Source organism: Pongo abelii, chromosome 10, assembly GCF_028885655.2.
Source record: "Pongo abelii isolate AG06213 chromosome 10, NHGRI_mPonAbe1-v2.0_pri, whole genome shotgun sequence".
Taxonomy (NCBI): Eukaryota; Metazoa; Chordata; class Mammalia; order Primates; family Hominidae; genus Pongo; species Pongo abelii.
The window spans coordinates 121,803,207-121,825,000 of record NC_071995.2 but is presented as its reverse complement, the minus strand read 5'-3'; the positions used below and the strand labels follow the sequence as shown (position 1 = coordinate 121,825,000).

The 21,794-nt window shown below is 51.7% G+C and overlaps 1 protein-coding gene across 10 annotated transcripts in view; it reads left to right on the top strand.

Annotated features, from left to right (window-relative positions):
• Nucleotides 1–21,794, top strand: part of ABCB9 (ATP binding cassette subfamily B member 9) — a 47,409-nt gene that overhangs the window by 10,808 nt on the left and 14,807 nt on the right. For 2 of the 10 annotated variants that reach the window (XM_009248364.3, XM_002823915.4), the window contains exons 3-10: nt 5,171–5,285; nt 5,817–5,947; nt 6,905–7,110; nt 9,481–9,678; nt 11,171–11,299; nt 14,689–14,877; nt 15,400–15,573; nt 20,268–20,427. In XM_009248364.3, coding sequence (XP_009246639.2) covers nt 5,171–5,285; nt 5,817–5,947; nt 6,905–7,110; nt 9,481–9,678; nt 11,171–11,299; nt 14,689–14,877; nt 15,400–15,573; nt 20,268–20,427 — 1,302 coding nt within the window. Of the gene's footprint in view, nt 1–5,170; nt 5,286–5,816; nt 5,948–6,904; nt 7,111–9,480; nt 9,679–11,170; nt 11,300–14,688; nt 14,878–15,399; nt 15,574–18,345; nt 19,291–20,267; nt 20,428–21,794 lie in introns of those variants that run through there. The other 8 variants (XM_054528379.2, XM_054528378.2, XM_054528380.1 and 5 more) reach the window with 6 other exon arrangements.

Below are 21,794 nucleotides of genomic sequence, written 5' to 3'. Positions count from 1 at the left end.
ACTATGCATTTATGCTGGGCACAGTGGCTCATGCTTATAATCCCAGTACTTTGGGAGTCTGAGGCAGGAGGATCACTTGAGGCCAGGAGTTCAAGACCAGTCTGGCCAACATAGCAAGACCCTGTTATGCATTCACCCTCCTGCCTCCCCTCCCAGGCCCTGAGCCCCTCAGGGGCAGGGGCCAGGTCTGACTCACCCTGGATCCCAGTAGCTGGCACAGAGACGGGCTCACTGAATGAATATATGAACAAAAGTATGAATGACTGTCATGCCTGTGCAGACAGATGGCGCCCATGCCATGACCTTGTTTACCCCGCCTGCTGGGGCCCTGCCGTCAGCTGCTGTGTGGTGGGGGAATGCAGACATCCTTAAATACTTCTGAGCAGATTTTCCCAGCTTGCAGGATTGCATCAAGAGTCAGGGCACAGACTCGAGGCTCAGGCCCCCAACTTCATTAATAACTTTAGGCAAGTTATTAACCTGGCTGACGCTCACTTGGCCGTTCTGAAGTGAGGGCTTCCTTGGGGTACCATGAGAAAGAAGTGAGAGGAAGCTTGGTGCCTAGCACAGGTAAATACTTAATCAGTGTTAGGGCCAGGTACAATGGCATGTACCTGTGATCGCAGCTACTTGGGTGGCCAAGGAGGGAGGGTTGCTTTGGCTCAGGAGTTTGAGACCAACCTGGGCAACATAGCGAGACCCCATCTCAAAAAAAAACAATTAGGTACTGTGATTATTAATAATTATTTTTCAATCAACAAGTATTCAGCAGTGCCCAGCTTTTCTGTACCCTCAGAATCTTAAAACAAACAAACAAAAACAAAAAACAAAAAACCACCCATTGGGAAATGTTAGTTTTAGGGTTAAGTATCTCTTATTAAATTAAGATTCTTTAGAGGCCAAGTGCGGTGGCTCACACCTATAATCCCAGCACTTTGGAAGGCTGAGGTAGGCAGATCACTTGAGGTCAGGAGTTCAAGACTAGCTTGGCCAACATGGCGAAACCCTGTCCCTACTAAAAATACAAAAATTAGCTGGGCGTGGTGGCACACGCCTGTAATCCCAGCTGCTCAGAAGGCTAAGGCGGGAGAATTGCTTGAACCTGGGAGGTGGAGGTTGCAGTGAGCTGATATCGTGCCACTGCACTCCAGCCTGGGTGACAGAACGAGACTCTGTCTCAAAAAATAAAAAATAGGCCGGGCATGGTGGCTCACACCTGTAATCCCAGCACTTTGGGAGGCCAAAGGGGGCAGATCACCTGAGGTCAGGAGTTCAAGACTAGCCTGACCAACATGGAGAAACCCCGTCTCTACTAAAAATACAAAATTAGCCAGGTGTGGTGGCACATGCCTGTAATCCCAGCTACTCGAGAGGCTGAGGCAGGAGAATTGCTTGAAACCGGGAGGCAGAGGTTGCTGTGAGTGGAAATTGCGCCATTGCACCCCAGCCTGGGCAACAAGAGTGAAACTCCATCTCAAAAAAAATAAAAAAATACATAAAAAACAAATGGAGTCCTTTTTTTTTTTTTTTTTTTTTTTTTTTGAGGCAGGGCCTCCCTCTGTCACCCAGGGTGGATGGAGTACAGTGGAGTGATCACAGCTGACTGCAGCCTTGACCTCTCCAGCTCAAGTGATCCTCCCACCTTGGCCTCCCAAAGTGCTGGGATTGCAGGTGTAAGCTACCTTCTGTAGCCTAAGATTCTTTAATATGGATTTCATGGCAAACCAAATGTATAAACTTGGGCAAGTGACTTAATCTCTCTGAGCCTCAGTTTCCTCTTCTGTGGAAAGAATACATTTCCACAAATGGAAGGAATAATTGTACCAAACCTATAGGATTACTGAGTGGCCTTTGAGACTTAAGACGGTAGGGGAGCAGATATCTGGGGTAAGTGGCTGGGTGTGGTGGCTCACACCTGTAATCCCAGCATTTTGGGAGGCCGAGGCGGGCAGATCACTTGAGGTCAAGAGTTTGAGACCAGCCTGGGAAACATGGTGAAACCCCATCTCTAATAAAAATATAAAATTTAGGCCAGGCCCGATGGCTCATGCCTGTAATCCCAGCACTTTGGGAGGCCAAGGCGGGTGGATCACGAGGTCAAGAGTTCAAGATCAGCCGGGCCAACATGGTGAAACCCCATCTCTACTAAAAATACAAAAATTAGCCAGGCGCAATGGCAGTCCTCTGTAATCCCGCCTACTCGGGAGGCTGAGGCAGGAGAATCACTTGAACCCGGGTGGCAGAGGTTGCAGCGAGCCGAAATCGTGCCAATACACTCCAGCCTGGGCGATGGAGTGAGACTCCGTCTCAAAATATATATATACATATATAAAATTTAGCTGGGTGTAATGGCGGTCACCTGTAATCCCAGCTACTTGGGAGGCTGAGGCATGAGAATCACTTAAACCCAGGAAGTGGAGGTTGCAGTGAGCTGAGATCGTGCCACTGCACTCCAGCCTGGGTAACAGACTGAGACTCCATCTCAAAAAAAAAAAAAAAATGTATGTGATAAGAGCACTCCAGGCAGAAGGACCAGCCCATGCAAAGGTCCTGAGGCAGGAAGGTGCCCAGTTGTTCAAGAGCAGACACCAGTTAGCTGGAGCAGAGGGAGTGAGATGGGGCGGGGAGAAGACAAAGGTCTCTGCTAGGGGCTCAATCATGCAGGTCCTTGTGGGCTATTGTAAAGACTGGCTTTTACCATCTCACTGGATGAGAAGGGAGATTTGGACTGTTTTGAGCCAAGGAGCAACAAGATCTGAGTTAGTTCCAACAGGATCCTGCCTTCTCCTGTGTGGACAGGCTGATGTGAGCAAAGTTGAGAGCAGGCTACTGAGATAGTCCCAGTGAGGTTAATGACTTGGACCAAGGTTGGGGCAGTAGAGGCAGTGAAAGTGGTCAGGTTCTGGAAATGGTCTGAGTATTTGCTGGTGCATTGGAGAGTTTCACGTAATTCTCGTGCAGATTCGGCAAGAGAGTTTGCCGGCATGCTTTGCACAGCCCCTGGTACCCAGTAAGGCGATTATTAGCATTGGTGCTTGCTGGAATAAAATATTCCAGAATATTCTGTCACAGCTCACCGTTGCCCTCTTTTCTGTGGGTAAACAGAGGCAGAAACTCAGGCTGGGTGGAACTCCGCAGCCTCGGCTGGAGACCTCTTCTGGCCAAGGACTGTGGGGACACAGGCCCTCTAGGCTGCCACCTCATGGTCCCAGCAGAGGGCACCAGAACTGCACAGAAAGTCTCGCTACCCAAGTGTCTGAGCCAGGCCAGACGGTGCTAGCCAGACCTGCCCAGGGTTCATTCACTGACCTTTATTGAGCACCTACTGTATGCCCAGCCCCAAACCTGGCTCTGCTCATGGAAAGAACTTCAGTGGAAACAGGTCCTGGGATGAACAAGGGCCTGGCCTGGTGACGCCACTATTTCCTTAAGAGGAGAGTGGACATTCCGGATTATTGTCGGGGGAGTCTCATTTCTGCTGCTATAACAAAATACCACAGACTGGGTCATTTAGAAACAATAGAAACTGATTTCTCACTGTTCTGGAGGCTGGGAAGTCCCAGATCAAGGTGCCAGCAGGTTTGGTGTCGTGAGGGCCACTCTCTGCTTCAAAGATGGTCCCTCCTTGCTATATCCTCTGGAGGGGAAGACTGCTGTGTCCTCACGCTGCAGAAGGTGGAAGGGTGAGAGACGGCAAACCAGGCTCACAAGCCCTTTGAAAAGGGCCCTCATCCTATCCTGGAAAGCTCTGCCCTTGTGACTTAATCACCATCACACTGGCGATTATGTTTCAATATGTAAATTTTGGGAGATGCATTCAGACCACAGCAGGAAGGAAAAAGAAAGAGCCCCCAGGTTGGAAGCCAGTTTAGGTTTGAGTCCCAGCCTTTCTCCTTGCTGTGTGACCTGGAGTAAATTTCTCAGCCTCTCTGAGTCTCCCATTCCACCCCAGGATTGTTGTGAAAACACAGTAAGGCAAGTGGGTAAGAAAGCACCCAGCAAGGTGTCAAGTGCCCCACCAGGAGGGGTGGGGTGGCAATTTCCAGCATTGCTTGGAACCAGAATAGCAACGTCTTCTGAGGTTCCAGAATTTGGACTCTGAACCCAGTGAGAAGAATGAAATCAACTTTGGCGTCAATCAGCCACTGATTGCCATGTGGCCTGGGCGAGTCATCTCATCCAACTTTACTTTTGGCCAGGCGCTGTGACTCAGGCCTGTAACCCCAGCACTTTGGGAAGCTGAGGTGGGTGGATCCCTTGAGCCCAGGAGTTAGAGACCAGCCTGGGCAACCTAGCGAAACCTTGCCTCTACAAAAAAATACAAAAAATTAGCTAGGCCTGGTGGCGTGTGCCTGTAGTCCCGGCTACTCAGGAGTCTGAGGTGGGAGGATCCACTGAGCCCAGGAGGTTGAGGCTGCACTCCAGCCTGGGCAACAGGAGCGAAACCCTGTCTCAAAAAGTTAAAAAAAAAAAAAAAAAAAAAAGGAAAATATTTTACAAAAAGAAAAAGAAAAACAAATTAAATTAATTTTTCTCATTTGTAAAATGGGGGTGATTCCAGGGCCTGCTCCAAAGGGAATGAAACAAAGGTCAGGAGTGGTGGCTCACACCTATAATCCCAGCACTTTGGGAGGCCAAGGCAGGAGGATTGCTTCAACCCAGGAGGTTGAGACCAGCTTGGGCAACATAGTAAGACCCCTGTCTCTACAAAAAAAAAAAAAAAAAATAGCCTGGCATGGTGGCACATGCCTGTATTCCCTACTCAGGAGGCTGAGACAGGAGGATCACCTGAGCCCAGGAGTTTGATGCTACAGTGAGCTATGATTACACCACTGCACTCCAGCCCGGGGGACAGAGCGAGACTCTGTCTCAAAAAACGAGAATGAGGCATCCCGCAGGAGCCCTGGCTCGATGCCTGGTAGCCACTATAAATAAATAAGAACCAGCAGGCTGTGTGGATGGATGCAAGGCCCGGTGCTCCACTGTTCTCTGAGGAGGGGAGCATTAAGCACCGTGGGGCCCCACGATGGGCAGCAAGAGTCTGCCGAGGGAGGAAAGCCCACCGGTGGAGCGGGCAGAGGGGTTGGTGTGTGGATTTCTGGAGCCTCAGGAGGAAGGGTGCAGGTTCCCCTGGCTGCAGACGTCCCTGAGGCTGCCCTGCCTCCCCCAGGAGAGACCTTCCTGCCCTACTACACAGGCCGCGCCATTGATGGCATCGTCATCCAGAAAAGCATGGATCAGTTCAGCACGGCTGTCATCATCGTGTGCCTGCTGGCCATTGGCAGGTAGCCTGCTCAGCCCTCACGCCCTGCCCCACACACCCCGGCCTGCACCAGGGAGGGAAGGGAGGACCTGTTCCTAAGGAAGACAGGGGCCAGGGAGGCCCTGGAAATGCCTCTGGTGGGCCTGTCCCTCAGCTGGTCACCCTGGGAACGGCTTCCATACCATCTTAGAGCACCCTAGAACCACACCCTCTGGTCCCTGAAAAGGGCTTCAGTCCTCAGGGTTCCCTGCTCACCCTCCCTGGCTGTTTTCCAAGTAGGAATCTGGTCCCAAACAGAACCGTCTTTGTCTCAGCTGTTCTGGAAGGGAGAGGGTCTGGCTGGCACATTTGGGTCTCTTGCCCCACCACTGTCCCCTTTGCTTTCACCTTGGGGGGGGCTCCCGCTGGGAATGAGGGGGACCCCGCAGGGGTGCCAGCCTTGGAGTGGGGCTGCGGTGGGGTTCCCAGGCCTGCCGGCAGCGGGAGGGGGCAGCCGGGTGTGGTCACTGGTCTGGAAGGACATCGTGCTATAACATCTCTTATCTGCAATTAGCTCATTTGCCGCAGGTATTCGGGGCGGCATTTTTACCCTCATATTTGCCAGACTGAACATTCGCCTTCGAAACTGTCTCTTCCGCTCACTGGTGTCCCAGGAGACAAGCTTCTTTGATGAGAATCGCACAGGTTGGTCCTCCCAGTGCCCTAGGTGTCCTGGGGGCTGGGCCCTACCCCTGTGGGCTTGCCTGGCACTGAGGAATGAAATGGGCATGTGGGTGGTCTCGGCCCTCTGTCTTCTCCTCCTGCTGTTAGTTCAGGCTGGGAACACCCTGGGCTTGGCCTGTGTCCTGGGAGCTGGCTTGCTCACTGAGGTTTTGGTGTGGGCTGCGGCCTCTGTGGGGCCCTGGCCAGGCCACCCGAGGTCCCTGCAGGGGCCAAGGCCTTGCTTTCCATTGCCCCATGGAAACCACCAGGGCCAGGACTACCCACGCCTGTGGCCAGCAGAGACCCCGCTCCCATGGGGGTCAGCGGGTGAGGGCCAGGGACCGCAACAGGAAAGACGATAGAATATCCACTAAGCTCCAACCTCTGAGAGACACCAGCCTGGGTCGAAGCCCTGGTTCCTCCACTCTCGAACTTCACCTCTCTGAGCCTCTGTTTTCTTGTCTGTAAAATGGGAACACGGATAGTAGCCACCCCATGGGGTCCTTACAAAGCTCTTAGCACAATGTCCAACTTAGGTAAGAAGTGTCTGCGCTTTTCTGCCTGCCACCAGCCAGGTTGTTGTTTCCCTAGAAGGGAAGAGGAGTTACCCCCTCTGCCAGTGAAGGGAGGAGACATGGGTTTGAAGTCTGGCTCAGTCACGGACAGGCCGTGTGACTCTACGGGGGCCTTCCTGTTCTAAGCCCCAGCCTCCTCCGCTGTACAGCGGGATGTCGTGAAGCTTAAGCAAGATGCTGGTGACTGGGATTGGCTCAGAGTAGCCCTCGAGGGGTATCTGCTCTTCTCTCCCACCCCCCAACCCTGCCCACAGGTAGGGAGGCCCGGCTTCCCAGTGTCTGTCTCAGAGGCCCCTTAGCATCCCCCACCACCCCCCGCAAGGCCCAGGTTGCTGTGGTGAGAGCTGAGCCACGTGTGTTCCAGGGGACCTCATCTCCCGCCTGACCTCGGACACCACCATGGTCAGTGACCTGGTCTCCCAGAACATCAATGTCTTCCTGCGGAACACAGTCAAGGTCACGGGCGTGGTGGTCTTCATGTTCAGCCTCTCATGGCAGCTCTCCTTGGTCACCTTCATGGGCTTCCCTATCATCATGATGGTGTCCAACATCTACGGCAAGTACTACAAGGTAGGCCTGCCCCCTCTCTGCGGGGGACTGTGCGCCCTGGCAGCACCTAAACATCCCCTTAGGAGGGGCTCAGGGGGCCACTAAGGGCTAGTGAAGGACTTGTCTTGAGGCTGTGTTTGCATTCATTCATTCATTTCTTCACCCATTCAATAAATAATTATTGACCACCTGCTATATCCCAGGCACTGGGATACATCAGTGAAAAAGACAAGGCCCCTGCCTTCCTGGAACTTGTATTCTAGTGTCAGAGACAGATACTAGGTACCAACAGCACAAAGAATGAGAATCCACAATACAGTAAAAGATGGTCAGTGCTAAGGAGAAACACGAAGTGAGCAGAGGGATTGAGAGCATTGGGTGTAGTTGCAATTTTAAATTGGATTTGCTGGCTGGGCCCGGTGGCTCATGCCTGTAATCCCAGAACTTTGGGAGGCACAGGCAGGAGGACCACTTGAGCCTAGGAGTTTGAGACAAGATTGGACAATATAGCAAGACCCCATCTCTAAAAAAAAATTTTTTTTTTAATTAGCTGGGCTTGGTGGCGCATGCCTGTGGTCCCAGCTACCTGGGAGGCTGAGGTGGAGGATCGCCTGAGCCCAGGAGGTTGAGGCTGTAGTGAGCTATGATCGTGCCACTATACTCTAGCCTGGGTGACACAGCAAGACTCTGTCTCTAAAATGAATGAATAAATACAAGTTAAATAGGTCTTGCTGAGAAGGGGACATCTGAGCAAGGGTCTGAAGGAGGCAGGCGTCTTGGGAGGTATGTGCTGAGCAGAGGGCACAGCCAGTGAAAAGGCCCTGGGTTGGAACGTGCCTGGTGTGTATGTGGGGGTGGTGCGGGCCCACTGTGATGCCGTCATGGGCAGGCTGCCGTCCCTTCTGGCCACCCCACGGCACTGCTTCTGCTTCGGAGCTAGGCCCGTGAGCCAGGTTTGACCTCACCCTCCTCCTGCTTCCCGGATGGGCGGGTGCCCCCGAGACCTAAGGGACAGACAGGCTGGGTTCAGACAGGCAGGGCTGTGACCCTGTGACAGGTACAGGCAACCCCCTCACAGTCACCCAGGCCCACGCGAGGTACTTCTGAGCAGGGGCTTGGATGCATGACGGCCTCCAGGTGGTGCCGGGTAAGTCACTGTCGCAGCTCCATTGGAGCCTTTGGTGTTGGTGACCTGAGACCAGGGTAGCAAAGGAAGCCGTCTCCCACCCAGCCCCTGGTGAGGCCACTCCCCACAGCCTTCTCCAGCCACACAGGTAGGACCTCTTCCGAAGTTCCTGGTCACGAGCCTCCCCGCTGTCCTCACTGAGGTGAGAAAGTAAATCTATTCTTTAGAGTCTGAGCCATTTCCGGCACGCTGCTCCCCACCCCTTGCTTCCGGCCTTCCCACCAGCCCCTGGGACGGAGCAGGAAACCCTGGAGCTCCCCCTCAGCCCCCACCTCTGTGTGCACTGCAGCCCCCGCCTTTTAGTTCAGCTAAGGGAGGCCTCAGGAAGGCTCTATTTGGGTTTTCCACCCCATGCCTGAATGTGTCGTGTGTAGCCAGCGAGTCATCTCCACAAGCCACACATACAGCCCATGGCCAAACATGACTCAGGCGCCCTGCATGCTTCCTGCGGCTGGGGCGTGGCATGGTCATGGGACAGGCCAGTGCATGCTCCTGTCCCGGCCTCTCAGGCAGCCTTCCTGGCTGGCTTGAGAATCAGCATAGTGACTCCTACAAAGTGAGAACAGCTCCACCCAGGGGCCTCTTCCAGGACTCTGGTGAACAGCAGCCTGATGGCCGCACACTTGGAACCACTTTTCAGCTCTGCCTGTGGTGACATGCACATGGTGTGGGCAGATTTCACAACCCATGGCCCCTGCCACCATGTAGAACTTGGCTGGGAGTTCTGGAATCTCTTTGTCGACCCTCGGGCTCTAACATAATTTATGTTGATGATGTAAATGGTGCCCCTTTAATAGTTGGTGTTTCTTACATAGTGTACAACCTGAACAACCATCCAAGGCATCCCCTGCTCTTCCAGCACAGGATCAGGTGTTGAGGCCCCTTTTCTGAAAGGATTACCAAAAACCGTCCAGTCATGAATAGCCTCATTTGAATACTGGGGATGACTTAACGATCAGCACCCCCCATCCTTCAGGAGCTGAAACTGTCGCCTCAAGAGCCTCTCTGGAGTTGACTGTCTGAGTGTGTCAAATTGAGCCAGAAGGAGATGGGGGAGAAAGGGCTAGATCTTGTCTTTTTGTCCCAGGAACCTCTTGCATATAGCTGGTGCCAGCAAAGGGTGGAAAAACCCAGAGAGGCCTGGGGGCTCCAGTACATAGTGAGGCTGTTTTGGGGTCTTCTTCTTGTCCCCCTCCTGTCCATAGAGGCTCTCCAAAGAGGTCCAGAATGCCCTGGCCAGAGCGAGCAACACGGCCGAGGAGACCATCAGTGCCATGAAGACTGTCCGGAGCTTCGCCAACGAGGAGGAGGAGGCAGAGGTGTACCTGCGGAAGCTGCAGCAGGTGTACAAGCTGAACAGGAAGGAGGCGGCTGCCTACATGTACTACGTCTGGGGCAGCGGGGTACGTGCCCCTGGCCAGGCAGCTCTGACTGTGGAGGGATGGGATGCAAAGATGGGGGAAGCCCTCGATCTAGGACATCAGCCCTGCATGTTGGTGTCAAGCTGGTGGAGAATCTTTCTTTCTTTTTTTTTGAGACAGAGCCTCACTCTGTCACCCAGGCTGGAGTGCAGTGGCACCATCTCAGCTCACTGCAACCTCCGCCTCCTGGGTTCAAGCGATTCTCCTGCCTCAGCCTCCTGCATAGCTGGGACCACAGGCGCCCGCCACCATGCCTGGCTAATTTTTGTATTTTTGGTAGAGAGGGGGTTTCACTATGTTGGCCAGGCTGGTCTCGAACTCCTGAGCTCAGGTGATCCACCCGCGTCAGCCTCCCAAAGTGCTGGGATTACAGGCGTGAGCCACCGCGCCCGGCTGAGAATCTTTCCCGGAAGCAAGGCCGCCCCTCTCTCCCGGTCACCTGGCATGAGGTGGCAGGGTGGGAGCTTTCTTTTCCCAGCTGGGGAAACATCCTTGCTGAGGTGGGGAGTCAGCAGGTCCCTAGGCCACTTTCGGGCAGGTCTCATGTCACAGCCACACACACTCCTGACAGTGTCTGGCACACTCCCGGGAGTGAGTCACAGCCCCTTCTTGGAGGATGGGGAGCACTTGGATCATGTCACTGCTGCACTAGCCACACATGGGAGGTGGGCAGGTCAGGGCATAGCTGCGGAGGAATGAGGAGGATTTGGAGTGAGAGGGAGGAGGGAGCTGGTGGTCTACAGGGGAGCCAGGGGACAGAAGATACCTGGGACTTCCTGGTGCTGCCACCTCCCAAAAGTACCAGCCAAGGAGGAAAGGAGGGGCTAAGGGCCAGTTCAGCTGGCTGAGCCTCTTAGCAATCTGTCCGCTGGCAGGGGGTGCCTTTGCAGCTTCCACCAAGGCACAGTGGTCCAGACAGCAGCCTAGTTCTGGCTGGGCATGAGGAGGACAGATGGAGTCCCTGACTGGGGTGTGGGCTGCCATGGGTACTCAGACTCCACTCCCTTCCCAGATGCCCCCCAGGCACAGGAGGAAGGCATGGGCGCCCCCATCACAGCCCCTTCTTCATGGAACCCTGCTGGGGGAGGAAACAGAGAGCTTGCTGTGTGACCTTAGCCAGGGCACTTGCCCTCTCTGAGTCATGCTCTTCCCCATGAGGAGGACGAATAGTTCCCATGTGGCCAAGCTGAGGAGCCTGGGGGTGGCATGTGTGTGCCAGGGCCTCACAAAGAAAGCCTTGTTCTGTGGCCAAGCCCACAGCCTGCTCCAGCTGGAGGCCTCTATAGGGAAATGCTCGGGGCAGGGGAAGGCATGAGTGACAAGCCTTGGAAGACACCCCTGCCAACGGCCGGCATTTCAGTTTGTGGCTGGGTCTGCCCTCACCTCCCCCTGCAGCCTGGGATGGGGCAGGGAATGGCGGATGGTGGGGGATCTAAGGTCCCCCCGACCCACATCTCCTCTCCCTCTGCCCCAGCTCACACTGCTGGTGGTCCAGGTCAGCATCCTCTACTACGGGGGCCACCTTGTCATCTCAGGCCAGATGACCAGCGGCAACCTCATCGCCTTCATCATCTACGAGTTTGTCCTGGGAGATTGTATGGAGGTGAGAGGCCACTGTGTCCGGGGATCCAGAGAGAAGGGAGGGGTTTGGGGAAGAGGGATCTTAAGGGGTGGGGGGGCTCCAGGGACTCTGACAATGTGGTATTTCTCTCTAAGGTAAGTAGGGGAGACAGCATGATCATATCAAGAATGGTAATACTAGGCAGGGCGTGGTGGCTCACGCCTATAATCCCAGAACTTTGGGAGGCAGAGGTGGGTGGATCACTTGAGGTCAGGAGTTCGAGACCAGCCTAGCCAACATGGTGAAACCCCATCTCTGCTGAAAACACAAAAATTAGCCAAGCGTGTTGGTGGGTACCTGTAATCCCAGCTACTTGAGAGGAGAATTGCTTGAACCCTGGAGGCAGAGGTTGCGGTGAGCTGAGATGGCACCACTGCACTCCAGCCTGGGTGACAGAGCGAGACTCCGTCTCAATAAATAAATAGGCAAGCCGAGTATGGTGGCATGTGCCTGTAATCCCAGGTCCTCAGGAGGCTGAGGCTAGAGAATCGCTTGAGCCTGGGAGGTCAAGGCTGCAGTGAGCCGTGATCACGTCACTGCACTCCAGGCTGGATGACAGAGAGAGACCGTGTCTCAAAAAGAAAGAAAGGGCCGGGTGCGGTGGCTCACACCTCAGGAGGCTGACGCAGGAGAATCGTTTGAACCTGGGAGGCAGAGGTTACAGTGAGCCAAGATCGTGCCACTGCACTTCAGCCTGGGCAACCAAAGCGAAACTCCATCTCAAAAAAAAACAAAAGAAAGAAAGAATGATAATACTACCAACAAGTGACAGCAACACCCTTTAGGGACAGAGGTGATTTCAGAAAATGGTCTTAACAGCTCTGTGAGAAGTTGAAGTGATGAAAAGAAAACTGAACCTAAGCGATGAAGTGACTCGCCCACCACGTTTGCTTGGGAACGGGGCTCAGGGCCAGCCGGGTCTGACTTCCTCCCAGCCTACTTCCAGTGTAGCGCCTCGGAAATGCAAGGGTGTTTTAGATTGTCTTGATTTTGGTTTCCGCACAAGCAGATCCTGAGACAGAATTGGAGTGCAACAGATTTGTTTGGGAGGTGATCTCAGGAAACGGGGGTGGGAGTGGAAAGTGAGACGTGGAAGGAAGGAAGTCAGCAGAGTGAGTGGTGGAGCCAGTTACCAGTGTGGGCAACTGAGGTGGGATCCTTCTAGCGGACAGGGTAGGACACCAGCGCCAGAGTCATCCCATCTGAGGGCCAGGGAGCTGGGGTGTTTACACCCAAGCTGCCATCAGCCATTGCTCAAGGTCAGCCTGGAGTGAGGGTATTAATTCTCTTGTCTGCCCCACTCCCACAAAAAAGCCCACAGCCCACAGGCAGTAAGAGGTTGGGCCTTTGTGTGCTGCGCTGACAAAGGCTCAAGGATGTTGGTGGGGTGTTCCTAGCATCTGCTACTCAGGCCATTGCATCTGCTGGAGAATCACACCTGCCGTATTATTTGACTCAGCAGTAATTCTGCCCCTAGGAATCCATGCTTCAAGAGTACTCACAGCAGTGGGCAAAGATATATGTCCAGAGATGTTCGGTGCAGTGTTGTTTATTTATTATTATTACTATTTGAGACAGAGTCTCACATTGTCACCCAGGCTGGGGTGCAGTGGTGCAATCATGACTCACTGCAGCCTTGGACTCAAGCCTCCTGGACTCAAGTGATCTTCCCACCTTAGCCACTTGAGTAGCTGGGGTTACAGTCACATGCCACCACACCCAGCTAATTTTTTTCTTTTTATTTTTTTTCTTTTTATTTTTTTTGAGACAGAGTCTTGCTCTGTTGCCCAGGCTGGAGTACAGTGGTGCAATCTTGGCTCACTGCAACCTCTGCCTCCTGGGTTCAAGCTATTCTCCTGCCTCATCCTCCCCAGTAGCTGGGACTACAGGCACGCACTACCATGCCCGGCTAATTTTTGTACTTTTAGTAGAGAGGGGGTTTCACCATGTTGGCCAGGCTGATCTCGAACTTCTGACCTCAAATGATCCGCCTGCCTCGGCCTCCCAAAGTGCTGGGATTACAGGCGTGAGCCACTGTGGCCGGCCAGCTCTGGGGTTTTGAGTGTTTACTACCGGCTGTTGCTGTTGTCTTCACAGTAACAGGACACAGATGCTGATATCACCCCCTTATCACCAATGAGGACATTCAGCACCTAAGAGCCTGAACTCAGGAGACAGATGGGCCTGGATTCAAATCCTGGCTCTGCCACTTCTAGGCTATATGACCTGGGCCAAGTTACTTGAGGCCTCTGTGCCTGAGTTTCCTCATCAGTAAAGAAGGAGATAATGTTAGAACCCACCTCCTAACATACAGAGCATGCTTGGCCGGGCGCAGTGGCCCACCCCTGTAATCCCAGCACTTTGGAAGGCTGAGGCAGGCGGATTCCTTGAGCTCAGAAGTTCGAGACCAGCCTGGGCAACATGATGCAACCCCGTTTCTACTGAAAATACAAAAAATTAACTGGGCTTGGTGGTGGCTCATGCCTGTGGTCCCAGCTACTCAGGAGGCTGAGGTTGGAGAATTGCTTGAACCCAGGAGGCAGAAGTTGCAGTGAGCAACTCCAGCCTGGGTGACAGAGTGAGACCCTCCTCTCAAATAAATAAAAAGAGAATACTTAAGAAAATGGGCCATTATTATGATTTACATTCATATTCTATGTATTTTTACCCAAGGAGAATATATTTATTTATAGTACACATTAAGACCCCTTTTGAAAATTGAAATCAAGCCAGGTCTGGTGACTCACGCCTGTAATCCCAGCACTTTGGGAGGGTGAGGTGGGCGGATCACTTAAGGTCAGGAGTTTGAGACCAGCCTGGCCAACATAGTGAAACCCTGTCTCTACTAAAAATACAAATATTAGCTGGGCGTGGTGGCGAGTACCTGTAATCCCAGCTACTCTGGAGGCTGAGGCAGGAGAATCACTTGACTTGGGAGGCGGAGGGTGCAGTGAGCCAAGATTGCATCAATGCACTCCAGCCTGGGCGACAGAGGGAGACTCCATCTTAAAAAAAAAAAAAAAAAAAAAAAAAAAAAAAAAAAAAAAAAAAAAGGCTATGCTATGGCAATTGAAAGACTAAGGCTGGATTCCCACTGTGCCACACCCCTGCTGGTTTCTTCGCTTCCATCTGCTCCTGTGGGGATGATAGCACCCACTCAGCCGGATGGCCGGGAGAGTGCTGGTGATGTTGCTGTCCTCACCTCCCCTTACTGTCATTATCTAATGCACCAGTGGGTGGTCGGGTGGCCTCCTGCACCTCCCTGCCAGAACTCCTTGCTTTCTCTGTACCTGCCTCATCTCTCTAGTAGCAGGGGTGGGTCCCAGGAGTCGGGTATCGGTGGGACAGGAACGCGTGTCTGCTCTCCCCAGTCTGTGGGCTCCGTCTACAGTGGCCTGATGCAGGGAGTGGGGGCTGCTGAGAAGGTATTCGAGTTCATCGACCGGCAGCCGACCATGGTGCACGATGGCAGCTTGGCCCCCGACCACCTGGAGGGCCGGGTGGACTTTGAGAACGTGACCTTCACCTACCGCACTCGGCCCCACACCCAGGTCCTGCAGGTGAGGGCGCGGCTTGAGGCCTGCCAGAATCAGCCTTTCCGTCACCCCATTTCTTGTGCACCTCCTATACACCAGGCTGTGGCAGGGCAGCTGGGAATATGTCAGGCAAGATCATTGCCCTCCAGGAGTTTTGGGCTCCAGTTGGGGAAGACAGATACTTAACAGAATGATTCCAGATAATAAGTGCTAGAAAGAAAATAGATCAGGGTGCTGTGGTAGGGATGGTCCGTGGGAATGGTGGTAACAGTCAAGAAGGGGTTCTTGGAGGAGGTGACATTTGAGGTGAGACCTCACCAGGTGGCTCCCTGCAGAGAGAACATTCCAGATAGAGGAAACAGCAAATCTCAAGGTGCTTCCAAGTCCTAGTGTCTTAGAAAGAATGTTTAGGGGCCAGCAGTGCCCAAGCGAAGGAGAGGCACATGGGGTGGGCTGGGAAGGGCACCCACCTATGTCCAAGGTCAGGGCATCCAGTCCTGGGACCTGAGCCAATAACCCCACACTGTGCCTGTGTGTTCTTTGCAGAATGTCTCCTTCAGCCTGTCCCCCGGCAAGGTGACGGCCCTGGTGGGGCCCTCGGGCAGTGGGAAGAGCTCCTGTGTCAACATCCTGGAGAACTTCTACCCCCTGGAGGGGGGCCGGGTGCTGCTGGACGGCAAGCCCATCAGCGCCTACGACCACAAGTACTTGCACCGTGTGGTATGTGGACGGGCCTGGGCCACACTCCTCCGCCCTTTCTGCATCTAACGGTCTTTCTAGTGAGCTGTTAACAGGTGCGGAAGAGGGCACTAGAGATAAATGGACAGTTCAAAGAATTATCACCAATTACAATGCCCTCCTAGAGAAACAGAACATTCTTGTCTGGACGCGGTGGGTCACACCTGTAATCCCAGCATTTTGGGAAGCTGAGGCTGGAGGATCCCTTGAGGCCAGCCTGGACAACATAGTGAGACTCCGTCTCTATTAAAAAAGAAAAAAAGGGTAGATGTGATGGCCCACACCTGTAATCCCAGCACTTTGGGAGGCCGAGGCGGGTAGATTGCTTGAGCTCAGGAGTTCAAGACCAGCCTGGCCAACATGGTAAAACCCCATCTCTACTAAAAATACAAAAATTAGCCAGGTGTGGTGGCACATGCCTGTAATCTCAGCTCCTCAGGAGGCTGAGGCACGAGAATCACTTGAACCCGGGAGGTAGAGGTTGCAGTGAGCCGAGATTGGGCCACTGCACTGCAGCCTGGGCAACAGAATGAGACTCTGTCTCAAGAAAAAAAAAGAAATAGAACATTCTGGCACTCCAGAAGCCTCCTACCCCCCGCCATGTGTTCCTTCTCTTTCCCCAAGAAGTAATGTCTTGACTTTTAGAGTCTTCATGTTCTTGCTTTTCATTGGTTCTGATATCTCTGTGTGTACCCCTGAACAGCAGAGCTCTGTGCTGCCTGCTCGGAACTTCATCTGGGTAGAATCATGATTGGTGTGTGGATTAGTTTGTGTCTTGTGTCTCCCACTCGACATTGTGAGTCATCCAGGTTGAGGCTGGGGATAGAGTTCATTCATTTTCATTGCTGGGTGATAACCCACTGTACAAATGTTTATCACAATTATTTATGCATTCTGGATATTTGGGTTGTTTCCCTTTATTTTTTTTTTTGAGATGGAGTCTTGCTCTGTTGCCCAAGCTGGAGTGCAGTGGTGCGATCTCAGCTCACTGCAGCCTCCGCCTTGCGGGTTCAAGCTATTCTCCTATCTCAGCCTCCCTAGTAGCTGGGATTACAGGGGTGCACCACCATGCCCGATTAATTTTTGAATTTTTAGTACAGACAGGGTTTCACCATGTTGCCCAGACTGGTCTCGAACCCTTGACCTCAGGTGATCAGCCTGCCTTGGCCTCCCAAAGTGTTGGGTTTATAGGTATGAGCCACCACACCTCGCTGCGTTGTTTCCCTTTATATTTTATTTTATTTACTTATTTATTTATTTTAATTTTTTTTTTTTTTGGAGACGGAGTCTCGCTCTGTCGCCCAGGCTGGAGTGCAGTGGCACGATCTCGGCTCACTGCAAGCTCCACCTCCCGGGTTCACGCCATTCTCCTGCCTCAGTCTCCCTAGTAGCTGGGATTACAGGTGCCCACCACAACGCCTGGCTAATTTTTTGTATTTTTAGTAGAGACAGCGTTTCACCATGTTAGCCAGGATGGTCTCAATCTCCTGACCTTGTGATCCACCCGCCTCGGCCTCCCAAAGTGCTGGGATTATAGGCATGAGCCACCGCACCCGGCCTATTTTTATTTTTTTGAGACAGGGTCTCCCTCTGTTGCCCAGGGTGGAGTGCAGTGGCACAGTCACAACTTACTGCAGCCTCAGAGTCCTGTGCTCAAGTCATCCTCCCACCTCAGCCTCCCAAGTAGCTGGGACTGCAGGCACATGCCACTATGCCCAACTAATTTTATTTTTTTGTAGACATGTGGTCTCACCATGTTGCCCAGGCTGACCTCAAATACCTGGCCTCAAGTGATCCTCCTGCCTCAGCCTCCCAAAGTGCTGGGATGACAGGTGTGAGCCTCTACCCCGGCCTGTTTTTCAGTTTTGTTTTGTTTTGTTTTGTTTTACCATTACCAAAAATACCAATGTCGGATGTGGACAACAATTTTGTCTATGTTTTCTGGTGTACATGAGTATGTTCCCCCAAGGTATAATCCTAAGAGTAGAAAGCTTGGTGATAGTGGATGTACATCCCCAACTGCAGTAGTTTCTGTCACAACAGCTATCCCCAGGTGGTTATACCAATTTACATTTTACAATTTACATTATACCAGCAGTGAAGGAGAGTTTCAGCTTTTCCACATTTAGGTCATCTCCAGTACTCAAAATAGGCTATTTATGACTGGACAGTTTTTAGTAATCCTTTCCGGAAAGGAACCGTAACACCTGTCCCTATGCTGGCCTAAGAGCAGGGATGCCCTGGATGGTTGCTCAGGTTGTGCACTGTCCAAGAAATATAAACTATTAAGGGAGCACCATTTACATCATCAACATAAATTATGTGAAAGCCTGAGTGTTGGCACAGAGATTCTAGAACTCCTAGCCAAGTTCTAGATGGTGGTGAGGGCCATGGGTTGTGAAATCTGCCCACACCATGCACATGTAACCAGAGATAGATTGTTGTGAAATGGTGCCAAGTGGGGGGCCACCAGGCTGCTGCTCACCAAAGTTTTAGAAGAGGCCCCTGAGCAGAGCTGTTCACACTTTGCAGTAGGTACCACGCTTCGATTCTCAGACACCTAACATTGTCAGTCCTGAATTTTTGGTAACTGGTGAGAATGTAGTGGTAGCTTATTGTGGTCTTTTGCGTTTTCCTGATGACTGAAGATATTAAACACCTTTTCATATATTTATTGGCCATTTGGTTTTCCTTCTTCATGAATAGCCTCTCTTAATTATTTATTTATGTACTTTTTCTTTTTTTTTTTTTAAGATGGAGTCTCGCTCTGTCACACAGGCTAGAGTGCTGTGGCATGATCTCGGCTCACTGCAACCTCTTCCTCCTGGGTTCAAGCGATTCTCCTGCCTCAACCTCCCGAGTAGCTGGGACTACAGGCACATATCACCATGCCCGGCTAATTTCTTGTAGTTTTAGTAGAGACAAGGTTTCACCATGTTGGCCAGGCTGGTCTAGAACTCCTGACCTCAAGTGATCCACCCGCCTTGGCCTCCCAAAATGCTGGGAGTGACCCATAGCGCCTGGCCTATTTATGTACTTTTTGTTTGAGATAGGATCTCACTCTGTCACCCAGGCTGGAATGTGGTGGTGTGATCATGGTTCACCGCAGCCACGACCTCCTGGGCTCAAGCAATCCTCCCACATCAGCCTCCTGAGGGACTATAGGTGCACACCACCACATCTGGTCAATTTTTTTTTTTTTCCCAAGATGGAGTTTTGCTCTTGTTGCCCAGGCTGGACTACAATGGTGCGATCTTGGCTCATCACATCCTCCGCCTCGAGGGTTCAAGTGATTCTCCTGCCTCATCCTCCCGAGTAGCTGGGATTACAGGCATGCACCACCACACCCGGCTAATTTTGTATTTTTAGTAGAGACAGAGTTTCTCCATGTTGGTCAGGCCGGTCTCAAACTCTTGACCTCGGGTGATCCGCCCACCTCGGCCTCCCAAAGTGCTGGGATTACAGGCATGAGCCACCACGTACACCTGGCCAATTTTTAAATTATTTTGTAGAGACGGGTTCTCACTGTGTTGCTCAAGCTGATCTCAAACTCCTGGGCTCAAGCCATCCTCCCACCTTAGCCTCTCAAAGTGCTGGGGTTACAGGTGTGAACCACCATGCCTGGCCTCTATTTTTAAATTTAAAATGTTAATTTCTATAAACATAAAACAATAAAATGCTACAAGCTAATCATATTCTCATAGTTGTAATGAATCTTGTAACTAAGACGTGAATGTCCCCCTCCACCTTACCTTTTGAATTCCACCACATGGAGGTAGCCAGTGTTAGCAGTTTAGTAAATATCCTTTTCAGTGTGTTTCCTATCTTTATAGAAATATATCAGTATATGAAGGTACATGTTTATAATTTTAAACAAAAATAGAATCATGCTGTGTATATGTATCTATTGCAATTCAGTTTTAAGGATGCACTGTCACTATTTAACGAATCCCCATTTATGGACACCTAGATTGTTTCCATTATAATTTAATTAATTAACTAATTAACTTTTGCTACTTATGGTGTTGCAATGATATCTTCCATACTATATATTTTTTTCATTTTGTAGATATGGGGTCTTGCTGTGTTGCCCAGGCTGGTCTTGAACTCCTAGACTAAAGCAATTCTCCTGCCTCTGCCTCCCTAAGTGCTGGGATTATAGGCATGAGCCACCAGGCCTGGCCATACTATTATTTTTGTAGGCACAGATTCCTGAAACTGGAATCTAGAGATGATAGCTTCTTTAAATTGTTCTCTTAGAAGGGAGAGGACCACCGCCAGGCCAGTCTGTGTGACCTGGAGCCCTGCTGTGGCCTCTTGCTTCCTGAGATGGGCAGACTCATTCACAGCAACATTCTATATTCTATCCCTCTTTCTTTTTTTCAGGACAGGGATGGCCAGTGAGCTTTCTCTCGGAGGTCAGGGAACTTGGCTTATCCCAGAGCAGCAAATGTAGCAGGCCCCAGTTTGCTGATTAGGGGAGGCTGAGGGCTTGTGGGTACAGGCGGGAGTCACTGTTGGGGAAGAAGAGAGGCAGCTCAGTGCAGTCACTGGGCCCTGATCAGGTTTCAGGCCTGAGACTGCTGGCGTCTCCAGGCCCCAGGCAGCAAGGCTGCTGGGGACAGCTGGATGAACACATTCCTGGCCTCTCATGCCCCATGCTCCCTCCTCCCCAGATCTCCCTGGTGAGCCAGGAGCCCGTGCTCTTCGCCCGCTCCATCACGGATAACATCTCCTACGGCCTGCCCACTGTGCCTTTCGAGATGGTGGTGGAGGCCGCGCAGAAGGCCAACGCCCATGGCTTCATCATGGAACTCCAGGACGGCTACAGCACAGGTGTGGAGCTGGGGGTGGCCCCTCTCCTGGGCCCACAGGGTCACCCTCAGGGACATAACCCTCTGAGTTAAGCACTGCCCTATGCCACCTGCTCTTTTTTTGTAGAGATGGGGTCCCGCTACGTTACCCAGGCTAGACTCAAACCTCCTGGGCTCAAGCGATCTTCCTGCAATCCCCAAAGTGCTGGGATTACAGGCATGAGCCACTGTGCTCTGACTCAGCAAAGTATTTATTAAGTAAATTATTATAGAAGCCCATACACTGGAATATTATGCTGCTGGGAAAAAGAGGAAGTAGAAGAAGGGGGAGGAGGTGGAGGCGCAGGAGGAGGTGGAGGCAGAGGAGGAGGCAGCTCTGCATATATCAGTATGGAAAGGTCACTGAGATATGATGCTGCGTGAGAAGAGCCAGGTGCAGAGTATAGGGAGCTGTTTTTTTTTCCTATTAAAGGATTGGGGAGATAAAAATAACATGTTCATATTTGCATAAAGAAACTAGACAAGGACATGTAAGCAACTAATGAAAGACGTTTTGGTGGGAGCAGGAGGGAACTGAAGAAAGGACTTAAACTTTTCATTATTTATAGTTTTATATATTTTTAGATTTTTTTTTTTTTTTTTTTTTTTGAGGCAGGGGCTTGCTGTGTCACCCAGGTGGGAGTGCAGTGGCGTGATCACGGCTCACTGCGGCCTCAACCTCTTGGGCTCAAGCTATCCTCCCGCCCCATTTTTAATTTTTGTTGTAGATACGGGGTCTTGCTATGTTTCCCAGGCTGGTCTCAAATTCCTGGGCTCATGCAATCCTCCTGCCTCCCAAAGTGCTGGGATTGCAGGCATGAGCCATTGTACCCAGCCTATATTTTTAGATTTTTGAACCACACGAATAGCCCCTTTTCAATAATTAAATATATACAATGTATGGGGGGGTTGGGGAGATGTTGATCAAAAGATAAATTTTTCCCTTAGGAATAAGGTCAAGAGACCTGTTGACTATAGTTTTTTGTTTGTTTGTTTTTTAATGGAGACAGTCTCATTCTGTCGCCCAGGCTGGAGTACAGTGGAGCAATCTTGCCTCACTGCAACCTCCGTCTCCCAGATTCAAGCGATTCTCCTGCCTCAGCCTCCTGAGTAGCTGGGATTACAAGTGCCCACCACCACACCTCGCTAATTTTTTTTTGTATTGTTAGTAGAGACGGGAGTTTCACTATTTTGGCCAGGCTGGTCTCGAACTCCTGACCTCAGGTGATCTGCCTGCCTTGGCCTCCCAAAGTGGTGGGATTTCAGGTGTGAGCCACCGTGCCTGGCCAGCTATAGTTAATAACAGTGTACTGTGTACTTGAAAATAGCTAACAGAGTAGATTTTAAGTG